The sequence below is a fragment of the Hemiscyllium ocellatum genome, chromosome 8 (assembly GCF_020745735.1).
Source record: "Hemiscyllium ocellatum isolate sHemOce1 chromosome 8, sHemOce1.pat.X.cur, whole genome shotgun sequence".
Taxonomy (NCBI): Eukaryota; Metazoa; Chordata; class Chondrichthyes; order Orectolobiformes; family Hemiscylliidae; genus Hemiscyllium; species Hemiscyllium ocellatum.
Window position 1 is genome coordinate 70,137,285 of NC_083408.1, and position 25,679 is coordinate 70,162,963.

At 39.1% G+C, this 25,679-nt stretch overlaps 1 protein-coding gene across 2 annotated transcripts in view; it reads right to left on the minus strand.

The window, feature by feature from the left end:
* The window catches only part of styx (serine/threonine/tyrosine interacting protein), a 39,944-nt gene that overhangs the window by 13,344 nt on the left and 921 nt on the right, over window positions 1-25,679 (minus strand). For both annotated transcript variants that reach the window (XM_060828444.1, XM_060828443.1), the window contains exons 2-8: window positions 22,805-22,837; window positions 20,916-20,969; window positions 9,252-9,349; window positions 8,197-8,257; window positions 1,706-1,742; window positions 1,581-1,620; window positions 1,428-1,478 (exon numbers count right to left, since the gene is read on the minus strand). In XM_060828444.1, coding sequence (XP_060684427.1) covers window positions 1,428-1,478; window positions 1,581-1,620; window positions 1,706-1,742; window positions 8,197-8,257; window positions 9,252-9,349; window positions 20,916-20,969; window positions 22,805-22,837 — 374 coding nt within the window. The remainder of the gene's footprint in view (window positions 1-1,427; window positions 1,479-1,580; window positions 1,621-1,705; window positions 1,743-8,196; window positions 8,258-9,251; window positions 9,350-20,915; window positions 20,970-22,804; window positions 22,838-25,679) is intronic.

Genomic DNA, 25,679 nt, shown 5'->3' on the forward strand with positions numbered 1-25,679 from the left:
ATACAAAATTAGCTTGGTCATGGAAGACAGAGGGTAGTTATGGAGGGGTGTTTTTCTGGGGGTCTGTCACCAGTTGTGCTCCCTAAGTACTAGTGCTGGGACCTCTGCTGTTTGTAAAATATATATACTTAGGTAAAAATGTACAAAGTCTGATTAGTAGATTTGTAGACAATACAAAAATTGATGGGTGTGAAGAAGGTTGTCAAAGGGTATAGCAGGATAGAGATCAGTTGAAAAGTTGGTGAAGAAATGGCAGATGAAGTTTAATCTAGACAACTGTGTGGTGATACATTTTGAGAGGTCAAATGCATTAATTATATAGTTAATGGCAGTACCTTAGTAGCAACGATAAACGGAAGGATTGTGGGGTCCAAGCCTATAGCTCCCTGAAAACAGGATGAGAGAGTAAAGAAGGCATATGGCATGTTTGCCTTTATCGGTTGGGGTATTTAGTACAAAAGTTGATAAGTCAATGCTGCAGCTGTTTAAAACATTAGATGGGCCACATTTAGAGTATTTCAGGTCACCACACTATAGGAAGGCTGTGGATGCTTTGGAGAAGGCACAAAAAAAAAGAGGTTGACCAGGATGTTGCCTGGATTGGACTGTATAAGTAATAAGGAGAGGTTGGACAAACTGGGATTTTTTTCAGTACAGTGTTGGAGGCTGAGGGGTGAACCTGAAAGAAATGTATAAAATGAGAAGCATGATAGGGTGGATGGTCTGAATTATTCTTCCCATGGTGGTAATGTCAAACTCTAGGTAACACACGTTTAAGGTGAAAAGGGGAAGGTTAAAGGAGTTGAGAGAGGCAAGTTTTATTTTTACACAGAGGGCATATGCATTGGAACACACTGCCAGGAGAGGCGGTAGAAGTAGATACAAGCACAATGTTTAAAAGGCATTTAAACAAACATGAATAGGTAGGGAATAGAGGGATATGATTAGTTTAGAATGGGATCATGGTCAGCCTAGACAGAGGGTCAAAGGGACTGTTCCTGAAATGTTCTGTTCTATGTTTTATGATCACATACCCTCTTTGTTCCTCCATTTTATTCCAAATTAAAGAAACTGTTATAAAATCCAAAGTTATAAACTGTACATTTGTAACAATGTATTGACCATTGTTCATAAAACTTGTCAACATCACTACTAAATAGTTTGAAGCAAATTCCTGAAATACCCTTCTTAATACCACCATGGGTGCACACCAGATGAACTGGAATGGTTCAAGGAGGTAGCTCAACACCACACTCAAAAGGCCAATTGAGAATAGGCAAAAATTATTGTCCTTGCCAGTAATTTGGTTTTCAATGTCATTTACATTATTAGGAGAGGGTAACTTCAGCTTTGAGTTGAGCTAAAATAGTAACAGATATAGTATGGTCATCAACGCCTTAAACTTAATATTTCTTTTCATTGCTTACCTATACTTAACACCAAATGTTTCCATAATATATGCTATCACCAAGGCTGCACTGGAGGAAAGAAGAAAAAAAATAAAATCACAAATTTTCCTCTGGGGTGGAGGGGGGGGCATGATAATTAGATTATAACTCCAAAGTGAATCATGTTCTTACCTTCGAGAAATACCTGCATTTCCATGCAAAAGAACCTTCCCTGAGAAAGCAAAGTGGCCAGGATACATCACCATAGCTTTGATTGTGCAAAACATTATGAAAACTAATCAAAATCAGATCTTTACCTCCATTTTCCAAGCATCCATCAATGAATTCTTTTGTCTGAAGAAATAACAAAAATAAAAGTATATATTTCTCACACAATCTTAGTATTACAATTACTTTTCAAAGGGAACTAGCATTTAATGGAAGTCTTTGCTGATTTAAACATGCTTATACTAGGCTCTAGACAGGTCTGATTAGCATAAAATAAAGCTACAATAAATGTAACAAACAATGTGACAGTGAAGGGCTTATGCCTGAAACATAGACTCTCCTGCTCCTCAGATGCTGCCTGACCTGCTGTGCTATTCCAAGGCCACACTTTTTGAATGTGACAGTGAACCAAGCAAACCAGATTTCTTTCTTACATCCATTCCTTACTTACACCCAAATTAGAAGAGAAAGTTTGCAACAAAAAGTGTTGTAAATACACCAAAGCTCTTCCACTGGAATGCAATATTATATTCAAACGTCTCAAATAGTAAATACAAAGGGATTGGCTCTAAACCATAGTGAATTTCAGACTGGTAGAGAGCAGGGAAAGTGCAAATCGGTCTTAAAAGTCTAATCAACAGTTTGGCTGGTGGATGGGAATGAAAGGCAGGCCATTCAGCACACAGCCAGGCATGCTGACAACCAGCGAAATGGTAGAATGAGAGTCTTGTTACTTTTGAGGCCAATCTAACTTCCCAATAAACTGTACCTACATTGTGGTGAAGCTGCAGCAGCTTCCCTGCTATGAAAAGGATTAAAACGTAATTGGGAATACTACATAACTGGGGCCCATTATTCCAGTAGCTACCTCAAGTCACCCATCTGCTGAACTGGGTGGTAAAACTGAATCTTCACTTTTGGAAGACCTTGTTATTTCAAAATTTAAGATGATTCATTCTCTCAATTTTGTAATTTCAGTTTTAATGGGCTGATTCACAAAAACTATTTATAACAGCACATTTTTGATATCTTTTTACACTGACTTACACATCTTATCTGACTTCTGGTCTAACCCGATTCACCCCTTGCAGAACTACAAAGCACATGCAACTGAATATATTTCACAATTAAATAGGAATGCATTTCAGCTAAGATCTTTTTTGGAGTTATGCTCTTAACATTGTTGCTCGGATATTCATTATGCAAGTGAATTGCACAAACGTACAAGAGATGTCTGGTGATAATAAACACACTATAACAGCTTATTAAATCACATGCATACAGGACTTTGATATACTGTTTTGCTTCAGAGCATTTCTATGAAACAATCAGGAATTAGAAACACCATTGGATAAAACTGTAGACCTCAACCCACATTCTGCCTTTCCACTATAGAGTCATAGAGATGTACAGCATGGAAACGAACCCTTCGGTCCAACCGGATATCCCAACCCAATCTCGTCCCACCTGCCAGCACCCGGCCCATATCCCTCCAAACCCTTCCTATTCATATACCCATCCAAATCACTCTTAAATGTTGTAATTGTACCAGCCTCCACCACTTCCTCTGGCAGTTCATTCCATACACGTACTTGTGTGCATGTACAAATAACAATATCTGTTGAGAGATATCAGGAACACCCAAGATGGAATCTTCATGTATTTTATTTGAAAGAAATCTGTATAGCAAAGGTTGCTTTAGACAATTAATGAATGAACCTGGAAATACATTTATACTGTCAAAACAAAAGGCACCAGTTCAATGCTAATTGCACAGATATTGGATGGAATACACTCAATCTTTTGATGTTTAATGAAAAGATATTTTGTATGCAAAATAAGAACAAGTCAAACCTTTCAACATACACTTCAGATAATTATTTTTAAAAAACTATCAATATCATAGGCACAAAGTTAAGGAGTAAGAATAAAGTCTGTAAATGTGACAAGAAGTTAATATTCATGCATTTTAGCAAGTTTTGAGAAGGTTTGCAGCTCAGTTTGAGGTTCTGGATGTAAGTTTGCTCAGTAAGTTGGAAGGTTCATTTTCAGATGTTTCATCACAATACTAGGTAACATCATCAGTATTTCTCTGGTGAAGCGCTGGTGTTATTTCCCACTTTCCATTTGTGTTTAAGTTTCCTTGGGTTGGTGATGCCACAAAAAGACATGACCCACTATCACTAGTATCCTTACATACAGACGAGGAAAGACACCACTTTAAGTGGGACAACACATCCATCCTTGGACAAGCCAAACTGAGACTGCACAAGAATTCTTGGAAGCACAGCAAGCCAACCGGGATCAAAAAAACACATCGACTTGGACCCCATTTACCACCCTCTGAGAAAAAGCACAGGAAATACCACTACCAACACCGGAAATGACATCACCAACCCAAGGAAACCTAAACACAAATAGAAAGCGGAACGTAACACCAGCTCTTCACCAGGGGCTCATTGACGATGGTACATAATATGGTGATGAAATGTCTGAAAATGAAGCAAACTTACATCCATTCACGCATTTGTCTGAATTTTCTCAATTAGTGATGATGCTAAACCATTTCATTTGAAATGATTAAGATGACTGACAAACAACATTTCTGTTGAATGTACTGGGTATTATTATATTAATATCCTTCTGTATAACATGGCCACACATAGCAGTGAACAGGGTGTAAAAAGTACATCAAAATGAGAAAGACTTAAAATATCCATAAGCATCGCTTTATCAATCAACTTAGGTATTCAACTTCATTGTCAAGTATATCCTTGACAAATTAATGATACTGTAAAATTTTGAGTACACTAACTTTAATTGCAAGACCTATATCAAACACTATTATAGATTGTGTTTTGAGTACACCTAAAACTTACCAGTTCTAATTAGGTACAAGACCTATTCCAAGTAGAAATATGTTCAAGTTTTAATTCTATCATAATAAGTATTAAAAGAAGCTACAGAGATAGTGGAGGAACTGGTTGTAATCTTCCAAAAATCCTTACATTCTGAAAAAGTCCAGAAAGCCATTCTGAAAGCCAATGTAACGCTTTTATTTATAAAGGGAAGGAGACCAAAAAAAGTGTTGAAAGGAATACATTAGCACGGATTGAGGTGTGACTGCCTGGCAGAAGACAATTGGAATAAGGAGGGCATTTTCAGGCTGGTAACCTGTAACTAGCAGTGTGCCATATCTGGATGAGGAAAGTGAAATGAACTATGGCCAAGTTTACAAGATTACACAAAATAGGTGGAAAGGCAAGTGGTGAAGATAAGAGTCTGTGGAGGAATATAGACAGGTTAAATGAGTGGGCAAAAACATGGTCGTTGGAACAAGAGGGAAAATGTGAGGTTATGCACTTTGACAGGAAGGGGAGAGGAGTGAAGTATGATTTCAATAGATAAAGACTGCAGAAAACTATAGCACAGAGGGATTTGCATCCTTATGCAAAAATGCAAAAAGCTAGTATCCAAGTTTAGTGGGCAATAGGAATGGCAAAGGAAAGTTTGGGCTTTATTTCAAAGGGAATGGAATATAAGAGTAGGGAGATTTTGCTAAAACTATAAAAGACACCAGTAAGACCAAAGCTAGAATACTGTGTACAGTCTTATTTACCCTAATCTAAGGAAAGATATATTGGCATTGGAGGTGGTCGAGGGAAGGTTCATTAGATTGACCCTGTACTCAAAGTTTAGAAAAATGAGAGGCAGCCTTATTGAAACATAGAAGAGACAGGGTTGATGCAAAAAGGTTGCTTCCCCATGTGGGAGAGTTGAGGATGAACAGGCCATAAGAGTAGCACATTTGAAATACAGATGAGGAGGAATTTCTTCGAGGGTGGTGAATCTGTGGAATTCTTTACAGAAGAGGTCTCTCAAGGCTGTGTAGTTAAGAATATTCAAGGCTGAGATAGACAGATTATCAATCAGTATGGGAATCAAGGGTTCTACAAGAAAGGCAGGAAAATGGAACTAAGTATGATCAGATCAACCATGATTACATTGAATGGCAGAGTAGACTCAACTGGATGAATGAGCATCCACCTATTGCACTCTTAGCGTGGAGTTCACCAGTTTCCTCACTGCCCCTCCCCCCCCTTACCCCAGTTCCAACCTTCCAGCTCAGCACCATCCTCGTGACCTGTCCTACCTGCCAACCTTCCTTCCCACCTCTCTGGGTTGCAGAAACATTGATATGCCTGCTTCTCGGATGCTGCCTGACCTGCTGTGCTTTTCCAGCACCACTCTAATATTGACTCTGCAGCACCTGCAGTCCTCACTTTCGCTGCTCTATTGGCTGAATGGCCTACTTTTGCTCCTAGATTTTATGGTCTTATGGAGCATTGGGTAAATCTCAGCAGTAGTAGTTAGAGACATTCATGTCTTCTACTCTTCTTGTTACTAAGTGTATAACGTAATCTGTATACAATTACTTAAATTCAAGAAACCTTAACTTGCTAGAGCTAAGTGTCTCTTCCGCCAAGACTTATTTATCGTTCAGCCTTCATCCCAAGTTACTTGTCTTGGATGGATTTCCCTAGCTATTATTTTGTTGAGCTGTGTGAGGTCAATACATATTCTGTTGTAGCTGATGAATTTTGATACAATAATCATGTCCAAACACAATTCAGATTGTTTGGCTACCAGGAAACAAAGCCAATATTGATTATTTCCTGAAACTAATTCTGAACATGAACCATAATGATGCAAAATATTCCTGGCATGTACCTCAGAAATGTTCCAGGAGAGGCAGTAACCTTTCAGCCCTTCAAATCTGCACCCGCTCTCTAAATGGGCACCATGACTTGGTGCCACTCTCCTGCCTTTTCCACACAGAAACAACATGGCAGGCTATTTAAAAATCACAGTGCCCTCTGGAATGCCTCAAATGAAACTGCCGCCACCATACCTCCATCCCATGTATTCCAGACTTGGTTTAGAAAAGTTTTATTCGTACATTACATTTACTTCTTTTGTGAGACATTAAATCCGCATCCTCGCATTCTTGATTCTTTTATGAGCAGCAGTTTCACCCCAGCGCCTACTCATCATTCTGAAAACTTCTATCAGATCTCCTCTTAGCTTTCTTCTCTCCAAGGAGAGCAGTCCGAAGCTCTCCAATATATTCTCTTAAGCGAAGTATCTTATCCCTAGAACCATGCCTGTAAAACTCTTCTGCACTCACTCCAATACTTTTACATTCTTCAGACTATGTCACCCTGAATTGTTCAAAATACTCCAACCAAGGTCTAACAAGTGTCTTATAAGTTCAGTATCACCTCCTTGCTCTTCTACTCCAAGGTGCAATTAAGAAAGCCCAGAATACAACAGGTTTTGTCAATTGTTGTCTCCACTGGTCTGCATCTTCAATGGTCTGTGCACTTACTCACCCTTGTCCCTCTGTTCTTGCACCTCCTTTAGTGTTACTCCTTATTTTGTATCTTAACTTTTTTACATTGAACTTCACCTACCACTATACACTCACTCTGCAAATCTGTCTCTATCGTTTGAAGTTCTCACTATCTTCCTCACAGTTTACAACGCTGCTAAACTTTGTATCATTCACAAACATCAAATTTTCCAGGTGTACATCAAAATCTAAATCATTAATGTATGCGAAGACAAGCAAGGGTCCTAAAACTGAGCCTTGGGCAGCTGGACCACATACCCTCTCCTAGTCAAATAAATATCCACTGTTACTTGCTGTTTCTGATCATTTATTCACTTTTGCATCAATGTTGCCATAATCATATCAAATGCCCCCTGGAAGTTCATGTGCATTACATCAATGGCATGAGCTTCATTGACTCTTTCTGTTACATATCTGTGCAGAGCCTATTACAATGTTCCATCAAAGCACAGCATATACCACCTCATTTTCCATTTTGACATTTTACAACCTCTAGGACTCAATACTAAATTATACAACTTCAGAGACTGAACTCATGACATCTACCTTCCATTTTTCTTATATTCTCTCTACACTCAACAGACTTGTCTTGTTTACTTTGCTCTCAGCTATGAGGACCCACTCTGACCCTTGCACACCTTAATTTACATCTGTGCTACACCTCTATTCCTCCTTGACTCCAATTAGCAACACTTTAGTCTTTTGCACTAGTCCTCCACACCACCTGCCACCTCCCCCCACTTTGCTCCTCCTTTGCATCTGTAGCAAAATCATATTAAAACGTCACCATTTTCCAACCAATTTCTGTTCTGAACAGCAATACTCTACTTGAAACGTAAACTCTACTTTTTGCTGGGATGCTACAACATTTGTATGTTCATTTTAGTAACAAGTGCTGGATGTTTCATTTGGTTGAGATCAGTTTCATAAAACAAAGTTATCCTGACAAAAAAAATGAGAAGTACAGTCACAATGATGGAATAATAGATATTTAAAACTAGAACAAATGCAATTCTACCTTTTAAACATTACTGATAGTTAAATTCAGGTTATAATATACGAGACACATGTTCACAAAACTTGGATTTTTTAAAAAAAAGTAATGTATTATATAAGTTGGAAGAAACACAAGAAATACAGACAACCAGAAATGTAGAAAGTACTTACCACAGGGAAATATCGTATTATATTCTCCACTGGATTGTCAGCAATATCCAAAACTAAATATCTGCAAGCACAAGGTAAACATCAAGTGAAGAATTTTTTTTGTATGTTCCTCATTGTAAATCCCACAATCGAGAGCATAAGATAGTCCAGAGGGATGACGGTGGCGCAACTGCAGAATTGTTAATCCAGAGACACAGGTAATTCTCTCGGGACAGAGGCTCAAACCCTGACACGGCAGATGATGGAATTTGAATTCAATAAAAATAGTCTAGTTAAGAATCTAATGATGCCCAATAAGTTATTGCCAATTATTGGAAAAAAAATCTTATCTGGCTCACTAATGTCCTTTAGGAAAGTAAACTGCCATCCTTACTTGGTCTAGCCTGGATTTGACTCTTTTCTACCCTCTGCACAATGGCAAATGGCAATACGTGCTAGCCTAGCCAGCGACATCCTCATCCATAAATGAATTTTCAGAAAGCGACAATGTTACTGGAGTATTATGGAGGCCCAGGCTAACGGTTGGTGAAACTGAAATTCAAATGATGCATCTGTAATATAAAGCTAGCCTCAGTAATGGTGACTCAATACAAACTATCATTGTTATAAAACCCCATTTGATTCATTAATGCAATTTAGGGAAGGAAATCTGCCGACTTTAATGCAACAGACCCACATCAATATGTTTGCCTCTTAACTGCCCTTTGAAATATTCTAGCAAGCCACACAGTTCAAAGGTAATTAAGGATGTTGAACAAATGCTAGCCTTGCTAACAAAATCTAGATCCCACGGGTAAACAAGTCTAGATATTTCTTAGCTGGCTTGTTTAGAAGAACCAATATGGTAGAAGTGACCTAACCATCTTTCCTTCCCTCTCTCAAATCACTCTCCTGAAGTTAGGAAAAAGGTGGAGAGAATTGTCAAGTTTATAATCGCTGTTACAATTGTTTCTGATGCTCAATGGCACAGTCAAGAATTTTGCTTGATCCTAATAAAGGTGACTATATAGCAAAAACACAAAAACATTTTTAAGAGGATAATTTCAAATATTTACCTAAATTTCTCTTGGAAATTTGCCTTGATGAAATTTGCCTCGATATCCTGCCGTACACATATTATGTGAGTTATTCCATTTTCCTCAAGAATAGGAAGCTACCAAAGAAAAATATTTACTATTTAGATTCTGTGATCTGCAACATCCTATCAAACAAATTGCAAATAACACGAAGCTGGAAAATATGATTTTATGTTAATACCAATGAAGTTAAGGATAACATCAACTGCATTTTTTTTTCTTTCCATGTGGCAAAGATTAGTGATAAGGTAGATGATTGGGAAAGTTATAAAAACCAAAAGATGACCAAAAACAGAGTAGAGAAAAAAGATAAATTTTGAGACAATAATAATAGAGAACAAGGAAAAGGCAGAAAAACTGAATAAAAACTTTGCACAGTAGAAAACACAAACAGCATTCCAAAGTTACTGTACTATCAAAGGAGGTACGGCAATACAATAACTAGAGAAAAAGCACCGGGGAAACTAAGGCCATGGGGTGCAAGCAAAATGAAGGATTAAAAGAAAAGCTAGAGATGGTGGATATACGGTTAGTAATCTTTCAAGAAACCTCATATTCTGGAAAACTCCGAGGATTGGAAAACTGCAAATCTAACATGCTTATTGAAAAAAGGAAGCAAAATAAAGGTAATTATATTGGTCGGTTAGTTTAACATCTGTTAGTTGAATCTATTGAAAGGAAACAACAGGTCATTTAAAAGTACATAATATGATCAAGCAGAAAAGGCACAGCTTCACAAAGGCATGGCTTCACGGCTTCAGGAAATCATGCCTGACACACTTGCTAGAATTCTTTGAGATAGTAAGAAGCAGCTTAGATAAAGGGAAAGCAGTGAATATATGTGGATTTTTATAATGTTTTTGATAAAGACTGCACATTAAAGTAAAGTAAGATTCATGGTGTTGTAGGCAGTATATTAGCATAGATAGAGGATTAGCTAACTAATAAAAGGCAGAGTTGCAATCAGGAGGGCAATTTCAAGATAGTAACCTGTAAGTGAAGGCAGCGTTTGGTATACTTTCCTTTATTGGTCAGAGTATTGAGTACAGGAGTTGGGGAGGTCATATTGCAGCTGTACAGGATATTGGTTAGGCCACTTTTGGAATATTGCTTGCAAAGCTGTTGTGAAACGTACAAGGGTGTAGAAAAGATTTACAAAAATGCTGCCAGGGTTGGAAGATTTGAACAATAGGGCGAGGTTGAATACAGTAGGGCTGCTTTCCTGGAGCGTTGGAGGCTGAGTGGTGACCTTACAGAGGTTTATAAAATCATGAAAGGGCAAGTAGACAAAGTCTCTTCCCTGGAATGGGGGAATCCCGAGATAGAGGGCATAGGTTTAATGTGAGAGGAGAAAGATATAAAAGAGACCTAAGGGGCAACACTTTCACACAGAGGGTGGCACGTGTATGGAATGAGCTGCCAGAGGAAGTGGTAGAGGCTCGTATAATTGCAACATTTAAAAGGCATCTGGATGGGTATATGAATAGGAAGGCTTTGGAGGGATATGGGCCGGGTGTTTGCTGGTGGGACTAGATTGGGTTGGGATATCTGGTCAGCATGAACGGGTTGGACCGAAGGGTCTTTTCTGTGTTGTACATCTCTATGACTCTATAACTAGTGGACTGCCATAGCGACTTATTGCATACATTAATGACTTGGATGAGAAAAGTGAACATATTATAACTAAGTTTGTGATGACTAAGTTTGTGATGACATAAAAATATGTAGGAAGTAACAAAGATCACAAAATGCATACAGAGGGACGTAGACAATTTAAGTAAGCAGACAACATCATGACAGATGGAATATAATGTGGAAAATGTGAGGTTATACACTTTGGCAGGCTGAGAAGAGCTGAATATGATTTCAAAGGACAAAAACTGCAGAAAGCTGTAGCATGAAGAGATTTGTGTCCTTGTGCATAAATACAAAAAAAGCTAGCAAAGAAGCTCAATGCGTAATAGGGGAATTCAAATGGAAGGTTGGCCTTTATTTCAAATGGAAGAGAGTATAAAATAGGGAGGCCTTACTGAAACCATAGAAGGCAATTAGAATACTGTGAACAGATTTAGTCCTGTTGCCCAAGGAAAGATGCACTAACATTGAAGGCAGTCCAGAGAAGGATAACCAGACTGATCCCAGGTATGGAATGATTAAACAGACCATGCCTGCACTTGTTGCTTTTTTTTTGGGGGGGATGGGGAACTTATTGAAACAAAAAAATCATGAGGGGACCTGAAGGGTAAATGCACAAAGATTGTTTCCCCATGCGGTATGGTCGAGAACCAGAGGGCATAATCTCAGAGTAAGGAGTTGCTCTTTTAAGATAAAGATGAGGAAGGATTTTTTCTCTCAGACGGTAGTGAATTTGTGAAATTCTGTGCGCAGAGGACTGTAGTGCCTGAATCGTTGCATATATTCAAGGTGGAGACAGACAGAATTTTCATCAGTAAAAGAATCAAGGATTACAAAGCAAAGACAGGAAAGTGAAATAGGAGTTTATCATGATCTCGTTGAATAGTGAAGCAGATTTGAATGGCCTGCACCAGATCTTAAGGTGTATGATCCAATAAAGTTATAAATTACAATACTTTGCCAATCAGAACAGTAGAGGCCAGTACATGTTTTCTTGAATTGAAATTGCATTCATACCAAATTGTCATTTATCAATCTCTGCTACGCTTTTAAAAATAATCAACCACCAAATGCCGGTGAGTTAAAGCAATGAATAGAGGAATTTCAAAAAGTACCTTTTCATGGGGCTCAGCAATCTCTAACTACCTTTCACTGATGAGACCAGCATTAAGTGCTCAAATTCTGAATAGGGAGATTTCTCTAAAGATTAAGATTTCAGTCAGCAGCTCAGGCATTAAGGTTTGATAAACCTGCCTCCAAATCACAATAACAACTTGCATTTGGATAATATCTTTAATATATTAAAACAGCCAAAGGAATTTCACAGAGGAACGAGAAAACCAGCTTTGAAATTAATTCACAAATAGTGAGGCCAATTTTAAGGGTATCTTAAAAGGAAAGCAGAGAGTTGAAGTATAGGTAGAAGGTTAGAGGAGCTGCAAGGCACTAGAGGAATATGAAAACAAAAATAAGAATTTAAAAAATTAAAACATTGTTGGTCCAGGACCCAAAGTAAGTCCATAAGCATAGAAGTGACTGGTGAACAGAACAGTATGCAAGATATGAGCAACACTGTGTGGATGAACTTATCACACTCCCATTTAAAAAAAAAATCATGTTAATAATACAGATGCTGGTACAGTTGTACTCGTGCATTTGTTGCAGCTTTCAAATGAATGCGTCATGATTTACTAATGTGCTGATCCTGTGCCTTGGTGAGTGGACTAAGTGGTGTGCTTTTTATTGAATAGGAGTCAAGACCAGGTTTAGACAAACAGCAAACTACAGATTCATACAATGCAAGATTCCTTCACATTTAAAAGGATCAGAGGACTTACATATGAACAGCAATGCAGTCCCCATGTGCTCAAAGAAGCCATCAACATCTGGGCTGCAGTACTGTATCATGACAATTTAGACCTGTCACCATTACATGAATCAATATTTGTACAACTTGTGAACTCAGCAACCTGTTCAGCTGCATTCAGCTTCTACAACATAGATGGTGTTACCATGGGATGTCTACTATACACAATGCTCTCAAATATCTTTGAGTTCCATGAGAAATGGGTCTTTAATAGAATGACCATGAGCCTGCTACCCCTTGAATATTTCCAATATGTTGATGATAATGTTTGCCATCCTTCAATCCACAGCTGCTTAAAAGAATTTCTGACCGATTTTAATGGGTCTCATCCTGTGCTCAAATTCACGTTTGAAGTGAAACAGTCAAATCAGTTTCCTTTCTTCAATGTATTCACTGAGAAATCAATCAGGTTGATTATTACAACAAAACTAGCATCATTGGTCAGTACACAAATTGAGATTCCTAGTTTCATATGCTATAAAATTGGTCTTTTGGATAGCCTCATAAATAGGGCCCAAGCCAACTTTTCCATTGTACAAACTTGATTCTGAAATGGGGCACATCAAAATCATACTGTGGCATAATAGCTATCCTGGTTACATCACTTCTCATTTTATCTTGCACAAACTTGTGGAAGGCCTTAGCGTGGTCACTTTTAGTTCTGAGAAGTCTACATCAGATTACCCACAGAAGAGTAAGGTATTTCAAATGTATGATCAACAAACGACACTAGTTGTTTTACACCAGTACTCTGCAGCAGTAATACAAGTGGTGGTTGCCACTATCTGGATGCTGCAGTCAAGTCAAATAGATATTCTGCCTCTCTCAAACATGGGCACGTGGAATATAAATTTCAGTGCCAATGTGATGGCGCGTAGGCCATACATCCCAAAAATTGGCAGATCACATCAAATAGGAAGCCTTTTGGCTGTTCATAATGAGTGGCTACCGATGCATCCAACCAGCTCATACTAGCAATATTCAAAACAATGCCTAACATTAGGTGTGATTCGGCAAAAAAAAAGTCTAATGGATAATAATGAATGTGCAAGGATATATGCTGACAATCAATTTAAGATGATCATTCAAGCTTGCAGCAAGGCATATTTGTGTGTTCTGGAAGCTATAGATCCTGTTCTTAGCAGACAGAAAGAACATATACAAGCCCTGTGCCTGTTCCAATTGAACAAAATAGTTGACAGCCATCTCCTGGTTAATTTCTCAAGACAATGCCCTGCCTAATCAGAGTCTACCTGCTTAGTTTAAAAATCAAATCAATATTAACAGATGCATGCTACTTGGCAATGCCATTCCCCTTTCATGCAATATAAATATTGATTTTCTCCTGAATTGGTATTCTTGCAAAATGTCTTAATGAGCGCAAGAGTGCAAAAGTATTTGACAAAATGTGCTTTTGCTCAATGACAGTTTAGAAAATAACTGATCCATATTTCTACCTGGACACAAGGCCCATGATATGTACTGCCATGGGGATGGAGCTTTGGGAAAGGAAATATTAGTAGAAAGTGATTGAAGAATCGGGTTGCAAGTTTGCTTAGATAGCCCTGAAACGGTCAAAATCAAGTCAGTACTTAAACATCTGACAGACAGAAAGGATGAGACAAAGCTAGCTAGTACTGAACCTGAAATAGAGAAAATACTCTATTGTTCATCATGCAAACTGGATTCCACATTCAGGGTGGAGAGACTGAGCTCCGGACAAATTAAAGGAGGCTGGAAAATTCACCTAACTTGAGCTATAGTGGAGGAATCCCCATTTTTAAGTCCCACAGTGAAAGTCAGCTCTAGGATGAGAAGTTATCTGGCTTGGAAAGGAAAAGGAAGCAAGCTATCAGGAGCGGAGAACAACTTTGGATGGCTCCAGGCGAATGAAATGTCCACTATAGGACACCAGCAGATAATCAGAGGGAGAAATTAAGACTTACTAAAAATTAAAAGTATTTACTTTCAGTTGATTAGAATATAAGCAGCCCACAAAAAGTGTTGCTCTTAGGTGTTTAGAATAAATCTTAAAGCTAACATAATAACCTTATTCAAAAAAAGATAAAGCATTAAAATGCAAGCTAAATGCTTAACATTTATAATAGGAGATTTGTTTGAAGCTGTAATGAAAGTTATAGTAGGGCACTTAAATAAGTTGAGTCAGTGTGAACATAGTTTATGAAAGATATATGAAGTTTCATCAGTCTATTGGAGTTCTTTAAGGAGGTAACCAAGCTGTGGATAAAGGTGAACCAGTGGCTGTACTGCACTTAAGATTCCAGAAGGCTTTTGATAAAGTAGCACATCAAAGATTACTAGGGAAAATAAAAACTCATGTTGTGGGAGACAGCATATTTACACAAATGAATGATTAGCTAACGAACAGGAAGTCTTTTTGAGGTCAGCAAGATTTACAAAAGGTCCCCGATTTAAAAGGATCTGACAAATGAATGTTCCCACTTAAGAATGTGACCTTATACAGAGATATAAATTTGAGTACCCGATATGTGAACATTTCCTGTACTTAGGAACTACTTCTTTATATGGTTTGCTGACTTGCAAACAAATCAACTTGCAAATGGACTCCAGACCAGAACCCATATGCAACCTGGGGGACTGTCTGTAAGCAGTGGTGTGTCACAGCAAGTAGTACTGCAATCTCAATTACAGTCAGAGATGTACAGCATGGAAACAGACACTTCGGTCCAACTTACCCATGTCGACTAGATATCCCAACCCAAATGAGTCTCAACCTGCCAGCACCCAGCCCATATCCCTCCAAACCCCTCTTATTCATATACCCATTCAAATGCCTTTTAAATGTTGCAATTGGACTAGCCTCCACCATTGCCTCTGGCAACTCATTCCATACACGTGCCACCCTCTGCGTGAAAAGGTGGCCCCTTAGGTCTCTTATATATTTCTCCTCTCACCCTAATCCTATGCCCTCTAGTTCTGGACTCCCAGACTCCAGGGAAGAGCCTTTGTCTATTTATCCTATCCATGCCCCTCATGATTGTGTAAACCTCTATAAGGTCACCTCTCAACCTCCGACACTCCAGGGTAACAACAACCCTAATCTATTCAACCTCTCCCTATAGCTCAAATCCAACCCTGGTAACATCCTTGTAAATCTTTTCTGAACCCTTTCAGGTTTCACAACATCATTCCAACAGTGGCCTAACCAATGTCCTGTACAGCCGCAACATGACCTCCCAACTCCTGTACTCAATACTCCGACCAATAAAGGAAAGCATACTAAAGGCCTTCTTCACTATCCTATCTGCCTGCAACTCCACTTTCAAGGAGCTATGAACCTGCACACCAAGGTCTCTTTGTTCGGCAACACACCCTAGGACCTTACCATTAAGTGTATAAATCCTGCTAAGATTTGCTTTCCCAAAATGCAGCACCTCGCATTTATCTGAATTAAACTCTGTCTGCTACTTCTCAGCTCATTGGCCCATCTGGTCCAGATCCTAATTGACACACGACACCTAATTTACACAACATGCACACAATTGTGGGCGGCACGGTGGCTAGCACTGCTGCCTCGCAGCGCCAGAGACCCGGGTTCAATTCCCGCCTCAGGTGACTGACTGTGTGGAGTTTGCACGTTCTCCCCGTGTCTGCGTGGGTTTCCACCCACAGTCAGGTGAATTGGTCATGCTAAATTGCCCGTAGTGTTAGGTAAGGGGTAAATGTAGGGGTATGGGAGGGTTGCGCTTCGGCGGGTCGGTGTGGACTTGTTGGGCCGAAGGGCCTGTTTCCACACTATGTAATCTAATCCAAACTCCATCTGCCACTTCTCAGGCCATTGGCCCATCTGGTCAAGATCACGCTGTAATCCGAGGTAACCTTCGCTGTCTACTACACCTCCAATTTTGGTGTCATCTGCAAACTTACTAACTATACCTCTTATGCTCACATCCAAATCATTTATATTATGGATGAAAAGTAGTGGACCCAGCACCGATCCTCGTGCCACTCTACTGGTCACAGGCCTCCAGTCTGAAAAACAACACTCCACCACCACCCTCTGTCTTCTACCTTTGAGCCAGTTCTGTATCTAAATGGCTAGTTCTAGTTCTCCCTGTACTCCATGAGATCTAATCTTGTTAACTAGTGTCCCATGGGGAACCTTGTCGAATACGTTACTGAAGTCCATATGGATCATGTCCACCACTCTGCCCTCATCAATCCTCTGTTATTTCTTCAAAAAACTCAATCAAGTTTGTGAGACATGATTTCCCACGCACAAAGCCATGGTGACCACCTCTAATCAGGCCTCGCCTTTCCAAATACATGTACATCCTGTCCCTCAGGATTCCCTCCAACAATGCGCCCACTACCGATGTCAGGCTCGCTGGTCTATAGGTCCCTGGCTTGTCCTTATTACCCTTCTTAAACAGTGGCACCATGTTAGCCAACCTCCAGTCTTCCGGCACTTCAACTGTGACTATAGATGATACAAATATCTCAGCAAGAGGCCCAGCAATCACTTCCCTAGCTTCCCACAAAGTTCTCGGGTACACCTGATCAAGTCCTGGGGATTTATCCACTTTAATGCTTTTCAAGACATCCAGCACTTCCTCCTCTGTAATATGGACATTTTTCAAGATGTCACCATCTATTTCCCTACATTCTATATCTGCCATGTCCTTATGCACAGTAAATACTGATGCAAAATACTCGTTTAGTATCTCCTCTATCTCCTGCACCTCCACACAAAGGCCGGATTGTTGATGTTTGAGGGGCCCTATTCTCTCCTTTTGGTCCTTAAATCTATTTGTAAACACCCTTTGGATTATCCTTAATTCTATTTGCCAAAGCTATCTCATGTCCCCATTTTGTCCTCCTAACTTCCCTCTTAAGTATACTCCTACTGCCTTTATACTCTAAGGATTCGTTTGATCTATCTTGTCTATATCTGACATTATGCTTTCTTCTTCTTAACCAAACCCTCAATTTCTTTAGTCATCCAGCATTCCCTATACCTACCAGCCTTTCCTTTCACCCTAACAGGAATATACTTTCTCTGGACTCTTGTTATCTCATTTCTGAAGGCTTCCCATTTTCCAGCCGTCGCTTTACCTGCGAACATTTGCGTCCTATCAGCTTTTGAAAGTTCTTGCTTAATATCATCAAAATTGGCCTTTCTCCAATTTAGATCTGGTCTATCCTTTTCCATTACTATTTAAAATGTTTACAATTTAATTAATTAAATTGGATTAAAAGACAGAAGGTATGGTTGTCAAATCAGATGACACATTTTTAGAAGTTCCAAAGTCTTCAGCCCTCTGAGAGAAAACATTTGCTGTATCTGTTTTAAATATGCAATTCCTGTTTTTTGTACAGTGATCCCAAGTTCTAGATTCTCCCAAAAGGAGAGACATCTTCTCTGCATCTATCTTGTCAAGACCCCTCAGATTCTTGTGTTTCAATTAGTCTAAACCCCAGCAGACAGAACCTGGCCTGTACAACTTTTTCTCATCTTTAGATTAGATTAGACTTACGGTGTGGAAACAGGCCCTTCGGCCCAACAAGTCCACACCGAACCGCCGAAGCGCAACCCACCCATACCCCTACATTTACCCCTTACCTAACACTACGGGCAATTTTAGCTTGGCCAATTCACCTGACCCGCACATCTTTGGACTGTGGGAGGAAACCGGAGCACCCGGAGGAAACCCACGCAGACACGGGGAGAACGTGCAGACTCCACACAGTCAGTCGTTCAATTCCCGACTCAGGCGACTGACTGTGTGGAGTCTGCACGTTCTCCCCGTGTCTGCGTGGGTTTCCTCCGGGTGCTCCGGTTTCCTCCCACAGTCCAAAGATGTGCGGGTCAGGTGAATTGGCCAAGCTAAAATTGCCCGTAGTGTTAGGTAAGGGGTAAATGTAGGGGTATGGGTGGGTTGCGCTTCGGCGGTTCGGTGTGGACTTGTTGGGCCGAAGGGCCTGTTTCCACACCGTAAGTCTAATCTAATCTAATCTAATCTAAAGATGAGAAAAAGTTGTACAGGCCAGGTTCTGTCTGCTGGGGTTTAGACTAATTGAAACACAAGAATCTGAGGGGTCTTGACAAGATAGATGCAGAGAAGATGTCTCTCCTTTTGGGAGAATCTAGAACTTGGGATCACTGTACAAAAAACAGGAATTGCATATTTAAAACAGATACAGCAAATGTTTTCTCTCAGAGGGCTGAAGACTTTGGAACTTCTAAAAATGCAGCGGTAACAAGAGCCATGGAATATTTTTGAGGCAGAGGGAAATTGATTCTTGTTAAACAAGGATATGAAAGGCTAGGCAGGAATGCAAGTTTGAAGTTACAATCAGTTCAGCCATGATGTTACTGAACAGCAAAGCAGGTTTAAAAAGGCTGAATAGCTCACTCTTGCTCTCAGATCATAAAAAGTCCTGCATGACACATTTACTCATTCATTGGAAATTCAAGCTTTTTTTGAAAACAGAATTTGTCATCTCTACGAGGATCATAAAGCCTTTTTTTTTAAAAATCGAGTGGGAGACCAACACTAAGGTTGGGCTTGACAAACAAACGCCATGGTGGCTCCATAGCTTCTTTCAAGCAACCCAAGATTTAACCAGTTGCAGGATGATTACTGACCTCAATAGAACTTCTACGACTGTGGAAAAAACATAAAAGTAAATACTACTTTGCAAATAGTCATTCAATAAGCACCTTTTTTTAAATATAAGAGACACAATGCATCCTTCATTATATCAATGCCTAACTTTAGGGGAGTTGCGTTCAAGTCTTAAGACAGACTGACTGGAAAGAGTTAAAGTTTTCTGAGGAAAGAAAGGCTCAACACAAAAAAAGTGCGTCAATTCCTTGAATGTATCTTTAGCAGCAGAAATTTCATTTATCACAGGAATAAACATTAATCTCATGCATCAGAAGCTAGTAGGGACTTACTTCAGAATAATCTTCAAAATTACTGTCTAAGTACAGAGGAACCTCGACTATCCGAACGAGATGGGCAGGCACTATTTTGTGCGGATAACTGATTATTCGGTTAATTGATTTCTTCTGGGGCTCGGAGTTTTGTGTGATGTCTGCTCCCCGCTCAGGAGACTAGGCAAAAGCTCACTGCGCGTGAGACCCCAACCCCCACCCCCCCCACCCCATCGCCTGCCCACAACTCCTGCCAGGGCAAGTGGACTGTACACCAACAGTAAGACTGCTGCTGCTGTTGTGGGGTAAGTCTCCAAACACACACACAAACTTTTTGACAGATTCCTCCTCTGCCTTGTACAGGACAATGTTGGAGAGATTATCTGGAAAAGAAGGTTTAGGGTTCACTCCCGTGTAGAACTCCAGGGAAAGTTTGAAGGTTGGGTGGGGGGTGGGGCAGTAGGTGGTCTGTCTTTTGGAGCCGGTGCCTAGACTGTCCACGACTGTTCTTGGCACCACATCAGTGAGCCAAGTTCATTTTTAAGCATTGTACCTGTCAACAAAGGACGCTATCAGAGTTGAAACAGCTCTTTGACATAATGTTTCTATCAGGACCTTGAGATCCCCTTCAGGTAATCTGATATTCGGATAATCGAGGTAAACTCCTTCCTCTCGAGATATTCTTTTGTAGGAATTATTGAATATCTCAGATGCTTATGTTCATCCTTCTATTCGACATACATGTTCATTATCAGCATTGCTGATCATTTGACTTTCATACTACATGAACTGTACTTGTGAAATCTTGTAATTCCCAACTGGCCCATTTTAGGAATCAAGACATTCTGGTTTAAAAACGAAGATGCTCATTGTCATCATTGTTACGCTGCCTATTCATGTTCTGGAGGTACTGGTGTTGGACTGGGGTGGACAAAGTTAAAAAAAAATCACACAACACCAAGTTATAGTACAGCAGGTTTATTTGGAAGTATAGCTTTCAAAGCAGCGCTTCAAAAGCTAGTACTTCCAAATCTGTTGGACTATAACCTGGTTTTGTGTGATTTTTAACTTTGTCTGATTTGATTTTCCGATACACAGGGTTGATGAAATGAATTGTGCTACCAGCAAGGGAACAGTAAAACTTTTTTTTTTAAATGCAGAAGTAGCATATATTTCGTTTCACTGAGAACAGTCTTGTTTTATTTCTTAAAGCTCATACCTTACTTTTCATAGCAGCAGAATACGGCCCCAAATACAAGCCAGGTAGTATCTCCTATGAACAAAAATGGTTGTTAGTCAACTGGATAAAATGAAAAAGCACATTACCAATGATAACTATGTTCTATAATAAAAAGTCAAAATAAAACTGAGTTTTCAAAAGTAGAGTGTAATAATGTTTTCCTCTATTTCTGCATTATAAGAATTTTGTTCTAATAAGCATCTGAAATGTCTTTAAATTTTGTACCTGCTGTTTTGTCTGTTTAATGCCATGTTAATTTATTGCTTGTTCATTGAAAATATGTTTGCAGTTTGTTCTTTTCCAATTGTTTATAAATTAGTTCCATTTTCTATTTCTAAATTAACAGGACTTTTCTACTTAGTTGCATTCTACTCAAAGAACTCAAAGTTAGAATATACCAAAAAATATTCTGCAGCTATCCAGTCACATGCAAAAAAAAATTACACTTGCAATGGCTGTCTAAGTACATAATTAGAAATAGTAAAGATTTAACTTGACACACGACACCTAATTTACACAACATGCACACAATTGTGGGTGGCATGGTGGCACAGTGGTTAGCACTGCTGCCTCGCAGCGCCAGAGACCCGGGTTCAATTCCCGACTCAGGCGACTGACTGTGTGGAGTTTCCATGTTCTCCCCGTGGCTGGTTGGTGTTCATAGATCCTGGTGGCTAGTTTTCTGCCTGTTTGTCACAGCCTTTGCATGATAATTTGTAAATGGTGTTAGTTTTGCTCATTATCTGTATAGAGTCTTTGCAGACAAAACATGTCCAGAAACCCTACCCACTCTCCCCTACATCAAAGACATCTCAAATGACTGCCGGACTACTCAGACTCCTTGGTATCATGGTAGCCCACAAACCCACCAACAGACTAAAACAACAGCTAATGAACTTGAAAGATCCTATACAGATAATGAGTAAAACTAATGTAATTTACAAAATACCATGCAAGGGCTGTAACAAACACTATATTGGACAAACAGGCAGAAAACTAGCCACCAGGACACATAAACACCAACTAGCCACAAAAAGCCATGACCCTCTCTCACTAGGATCCTCACATAAGGATGAGGAAGGACACCATTTCGGCTGGGACAACACATCCATCCTAGGACAAGGCAAACAAAGACATGCACGAGAATTCGTAGAGGCATGGCATTCCAATCAGAACTCTATCAACACACACATCCAGTTAGACCCCATCTACCACCCCCTGAAAAAAAGGAACAGGAAGTGACTTCACCACAGGAAATAACATCATCAACCCAAAGAAACCCTAACATATAAAAAGAAAGCAGGAATTTTCAGCATTGCTTCACCTGAGGCCCACTGAAGATGTTGCCTAGTAAGGTAGCGAAACATCTGGAAACGAACCTTGCAGCTCAGTGAGCAAACCTACATGTAAAATCTCAATCTGAGCTACAAATCTTCTCAAAACTCACTATTATTAGCTGTTTCATACAAAATGCGAAATATAATCATAATAAGTAATGATTTTGTCGGGTCAATTTCAGCCTTGGCCAACTGTCTGTATGAAGTTTGCACATTCTATGCACGTTTCCTAGGTGCTCCATTTCCAACGTAGTCCACAAATGTGCTGATTAGGCTGACTGGCCATGCTGAAATTGTCCGTGGTGTTCAGGCTAGGTGGATTAACCATAGTAAATATGGAGTTACAGGATATGGTAAGGAGCTAGGTCTGGGTGTAATGCTCTTCAGGGTGTCAGTGCAGACTCAATGGACTGAATGGCCTCCTTTTGCTCTAGGGATTCTATGATGCTATGAATAATATAATGAGAAAATGAATGAACTATAAAAGAGGCCTTAGTGTTGCAAACAGTAAAACAATAGCACTTGGATTACCTGCATCGCACGTCTCATTGGATATATCCAATCCTAAACAGCAAAAAAAATTATGTAAGATATTAAAGTTGTGAATTCTTCCTAAATTGAGTAATCGATAACACTCATTTTTGCCCAATTTGAATCTGTGACATTTAAAATTCATCACCTCTTCAAACCACAGCATTTATTTCCTATTTCCAAAACTCCAATTTTTATGACCATTATTTCAGATTTTGAATTTCAGCCTGATTATTTTGCCAGTTGTATTTAAAACATTTTCTTCCATACTTAGTCTGATTTCACACACGTGAACGTCAGGTTGCCTTGAGAAATTATCTTGAATCAAACAGACTACAAAACTATTTCATTTTTTAAAAGTTAAGAGTTGATTGTCTTTGAAAGAAATATGGCTATTAGAGGGAAATATCAATTTGTACTTTTGAAAAAGCCAAGTAATAAAGTGCATCTACACTGATAATAATGCAACAGCTCATTATATTTTTAACTTCAATCAAGAAGCTTACAAAGAAAAAATATGAAAGTTCCCAAAGTTAAATATCATAAAATGTTACCAACTTTCAAATAAAATTGCAGTTTAATTGTATTACTTTCAAACAAACATCAACTAAAGAGCTAAAAAGGCAGTTCCAAAAAATAAGTCTTTATCATAATTTTAACTGCAATTCTAATGAGCAAACAGTCTGTAAGTACCAGAGTCACAACCATAATCAAAGTGTGCTCATTATTTCAACAGACAGGACAGGATAGGATAGGAGTTTCAGTAACAAATCATGATTAATTTTTTTTGCAATCAACTGACATGATAGATGGAAGCCAATGCTGAAATCTGTAAAGGAATGTGTTTATAACCGTTCAGCTACACAAATGTAATTAAATCTAAGGGATTACCATTTAGTATAGGAGATAACTCTAAAAGGAGAAGCCGACTTAACCACAGGTCTGCTTTGACATGGGTTGACGGGTCATGTGGTCAAACCTGGTTATTATTTTCAGAGATCCCATTTCAGTATCAGTCAGGGTGAGGGTTCAGAGCTATCATCTAAAAAGTTAATTTAAAATACTGTCCACTTAATTTTTTTGAAGTGCAAGGTGTATATACTTTTTTAAATTATATTTACACAGTCTCATTATGCAGAAAGGAATTAATAGTTAATGATCACCAAAACTGAGGCCCTGAAATAAAAAAAGTACTCTGTTATAAAAAGGATGCATTGCGTTTAATCACAATAGAAAGGAAAACCAAATTCCTCAATGTGGTCCATTAAAAAAAATTTCTTGAGCACCTCAACTCTCCCAGCCTATGATCCAATTATATTTTGAATTTCCTAATTTTGGCTTTGTCTATCAAATTCTCCTAAATATTCGATGCAAGAGATTCTCTCGCAATCAATGAATGTATTTTTGGTTAATTTAAATGTATAAAAAATACTGTAAATCTGAAATAAAAATACATAAACAAAGATAATTGGTCAGAATCTACAGAGAGAGAAAGAGTTTAATATTTTAGATCAATGATCGGTCAGAACTGGTTTTAATGAAAAGGCCACGTATCTGAAAACTAATTCTATTTATGTAAGAATACAAGAACTAGGAACACGAACAGGCCATGCAGCTCCTCAGGCCTGTTCTGCCATTCACTTAGATCATGGCTGATCTGATTACTGTACTCCATATTTCTACTTCGCCCCAATAATCTTTCAGCCCTTTGGTTATGAAGAACCCATCCACTTCTGCCTTAATTCTACATTTCCCATATATCATTTGCCAGATGTGTGCCCGCAACTTAACCTAACTGCATCTCTATGTAGCCTCTGTCCCTCTTCATATCATAGCTGTCCTATTTCACGTCTTCTAAACTTTGTTTTTCCCTACTGGGACCACTTCCTGAAGAAGGGCTCATGCCTGAAACGTCGATCCTCCTGCTCTTTGGATGCTGCCTGACCTGCTGCACTTTTCCAGCAACACAATTTTCAGCCACTTCATCTTTTACCAATTAATGTTTTACACTTAAAAAGAAAATTTACACCAAGAAACCTATTGGATCTGTCCTGGCCAAAGAAATGCTATTCAACCTAACCCCTCTCTCCACATTCAAGTGCATATCCAAGCATTAATTTTAAATATGATGAGATATTGAGTCGTGAGTTCATGGAATGCCCTGCCAGTAACAGTGGTGGACTCTCCCTCTTTATGGGCATTTAAACGGGCATTGGATAGGCATATGGAGGAAAGTGGGCTAGTGTAGGTTAGGTGGGCATGGATCGGCGCAACATCGAGGGCCGAAGGGCCTGTACTGCGCTGTATTTTTCTATGTTCTATATTCTGCCTCTATCAGTCTTTTGGGCAGTTCAAGACTTCCATCATCCCCTGATAATAAATGTTTCTCATCTCCCCTTTATCTAACATGTATGCTACTGGTCATTAATCTCTTTGAAAGTGAAGTAGGTCACTTCTATTAACTCTGTCACGGTGTCTCTTAAAAGCAGCCTCAAAAATACTTAAGTAGTTCAATAGCCCTCATGAAGACATGATCAACATCCAGATTTACATTGATAAATGGCATTAACATTCACATCAGGTGCAGGTAATGGGCCAGCCTCAACAAGATCAAAGCTAACCACCTCGCACTGATGTTTGGCAATATTACCATCGCAAAATCTTTCACTATCCTAGTGGATTATCACTGACCAGAAATTTAACTGGACCAGGCAAAGAAATACTATAGCTATTGGAGCAAACAAGGGGGTAGGAATTATTATTTTTTCAACAAATTCGCTCAGCAGGAATTTGTCAAATCTATGGTATGCGCTTCTTTGCTCCAAGTAATTTTAAATGTTTAAAAGGAACTGAAACCAAAGTTTAAGAATATCGT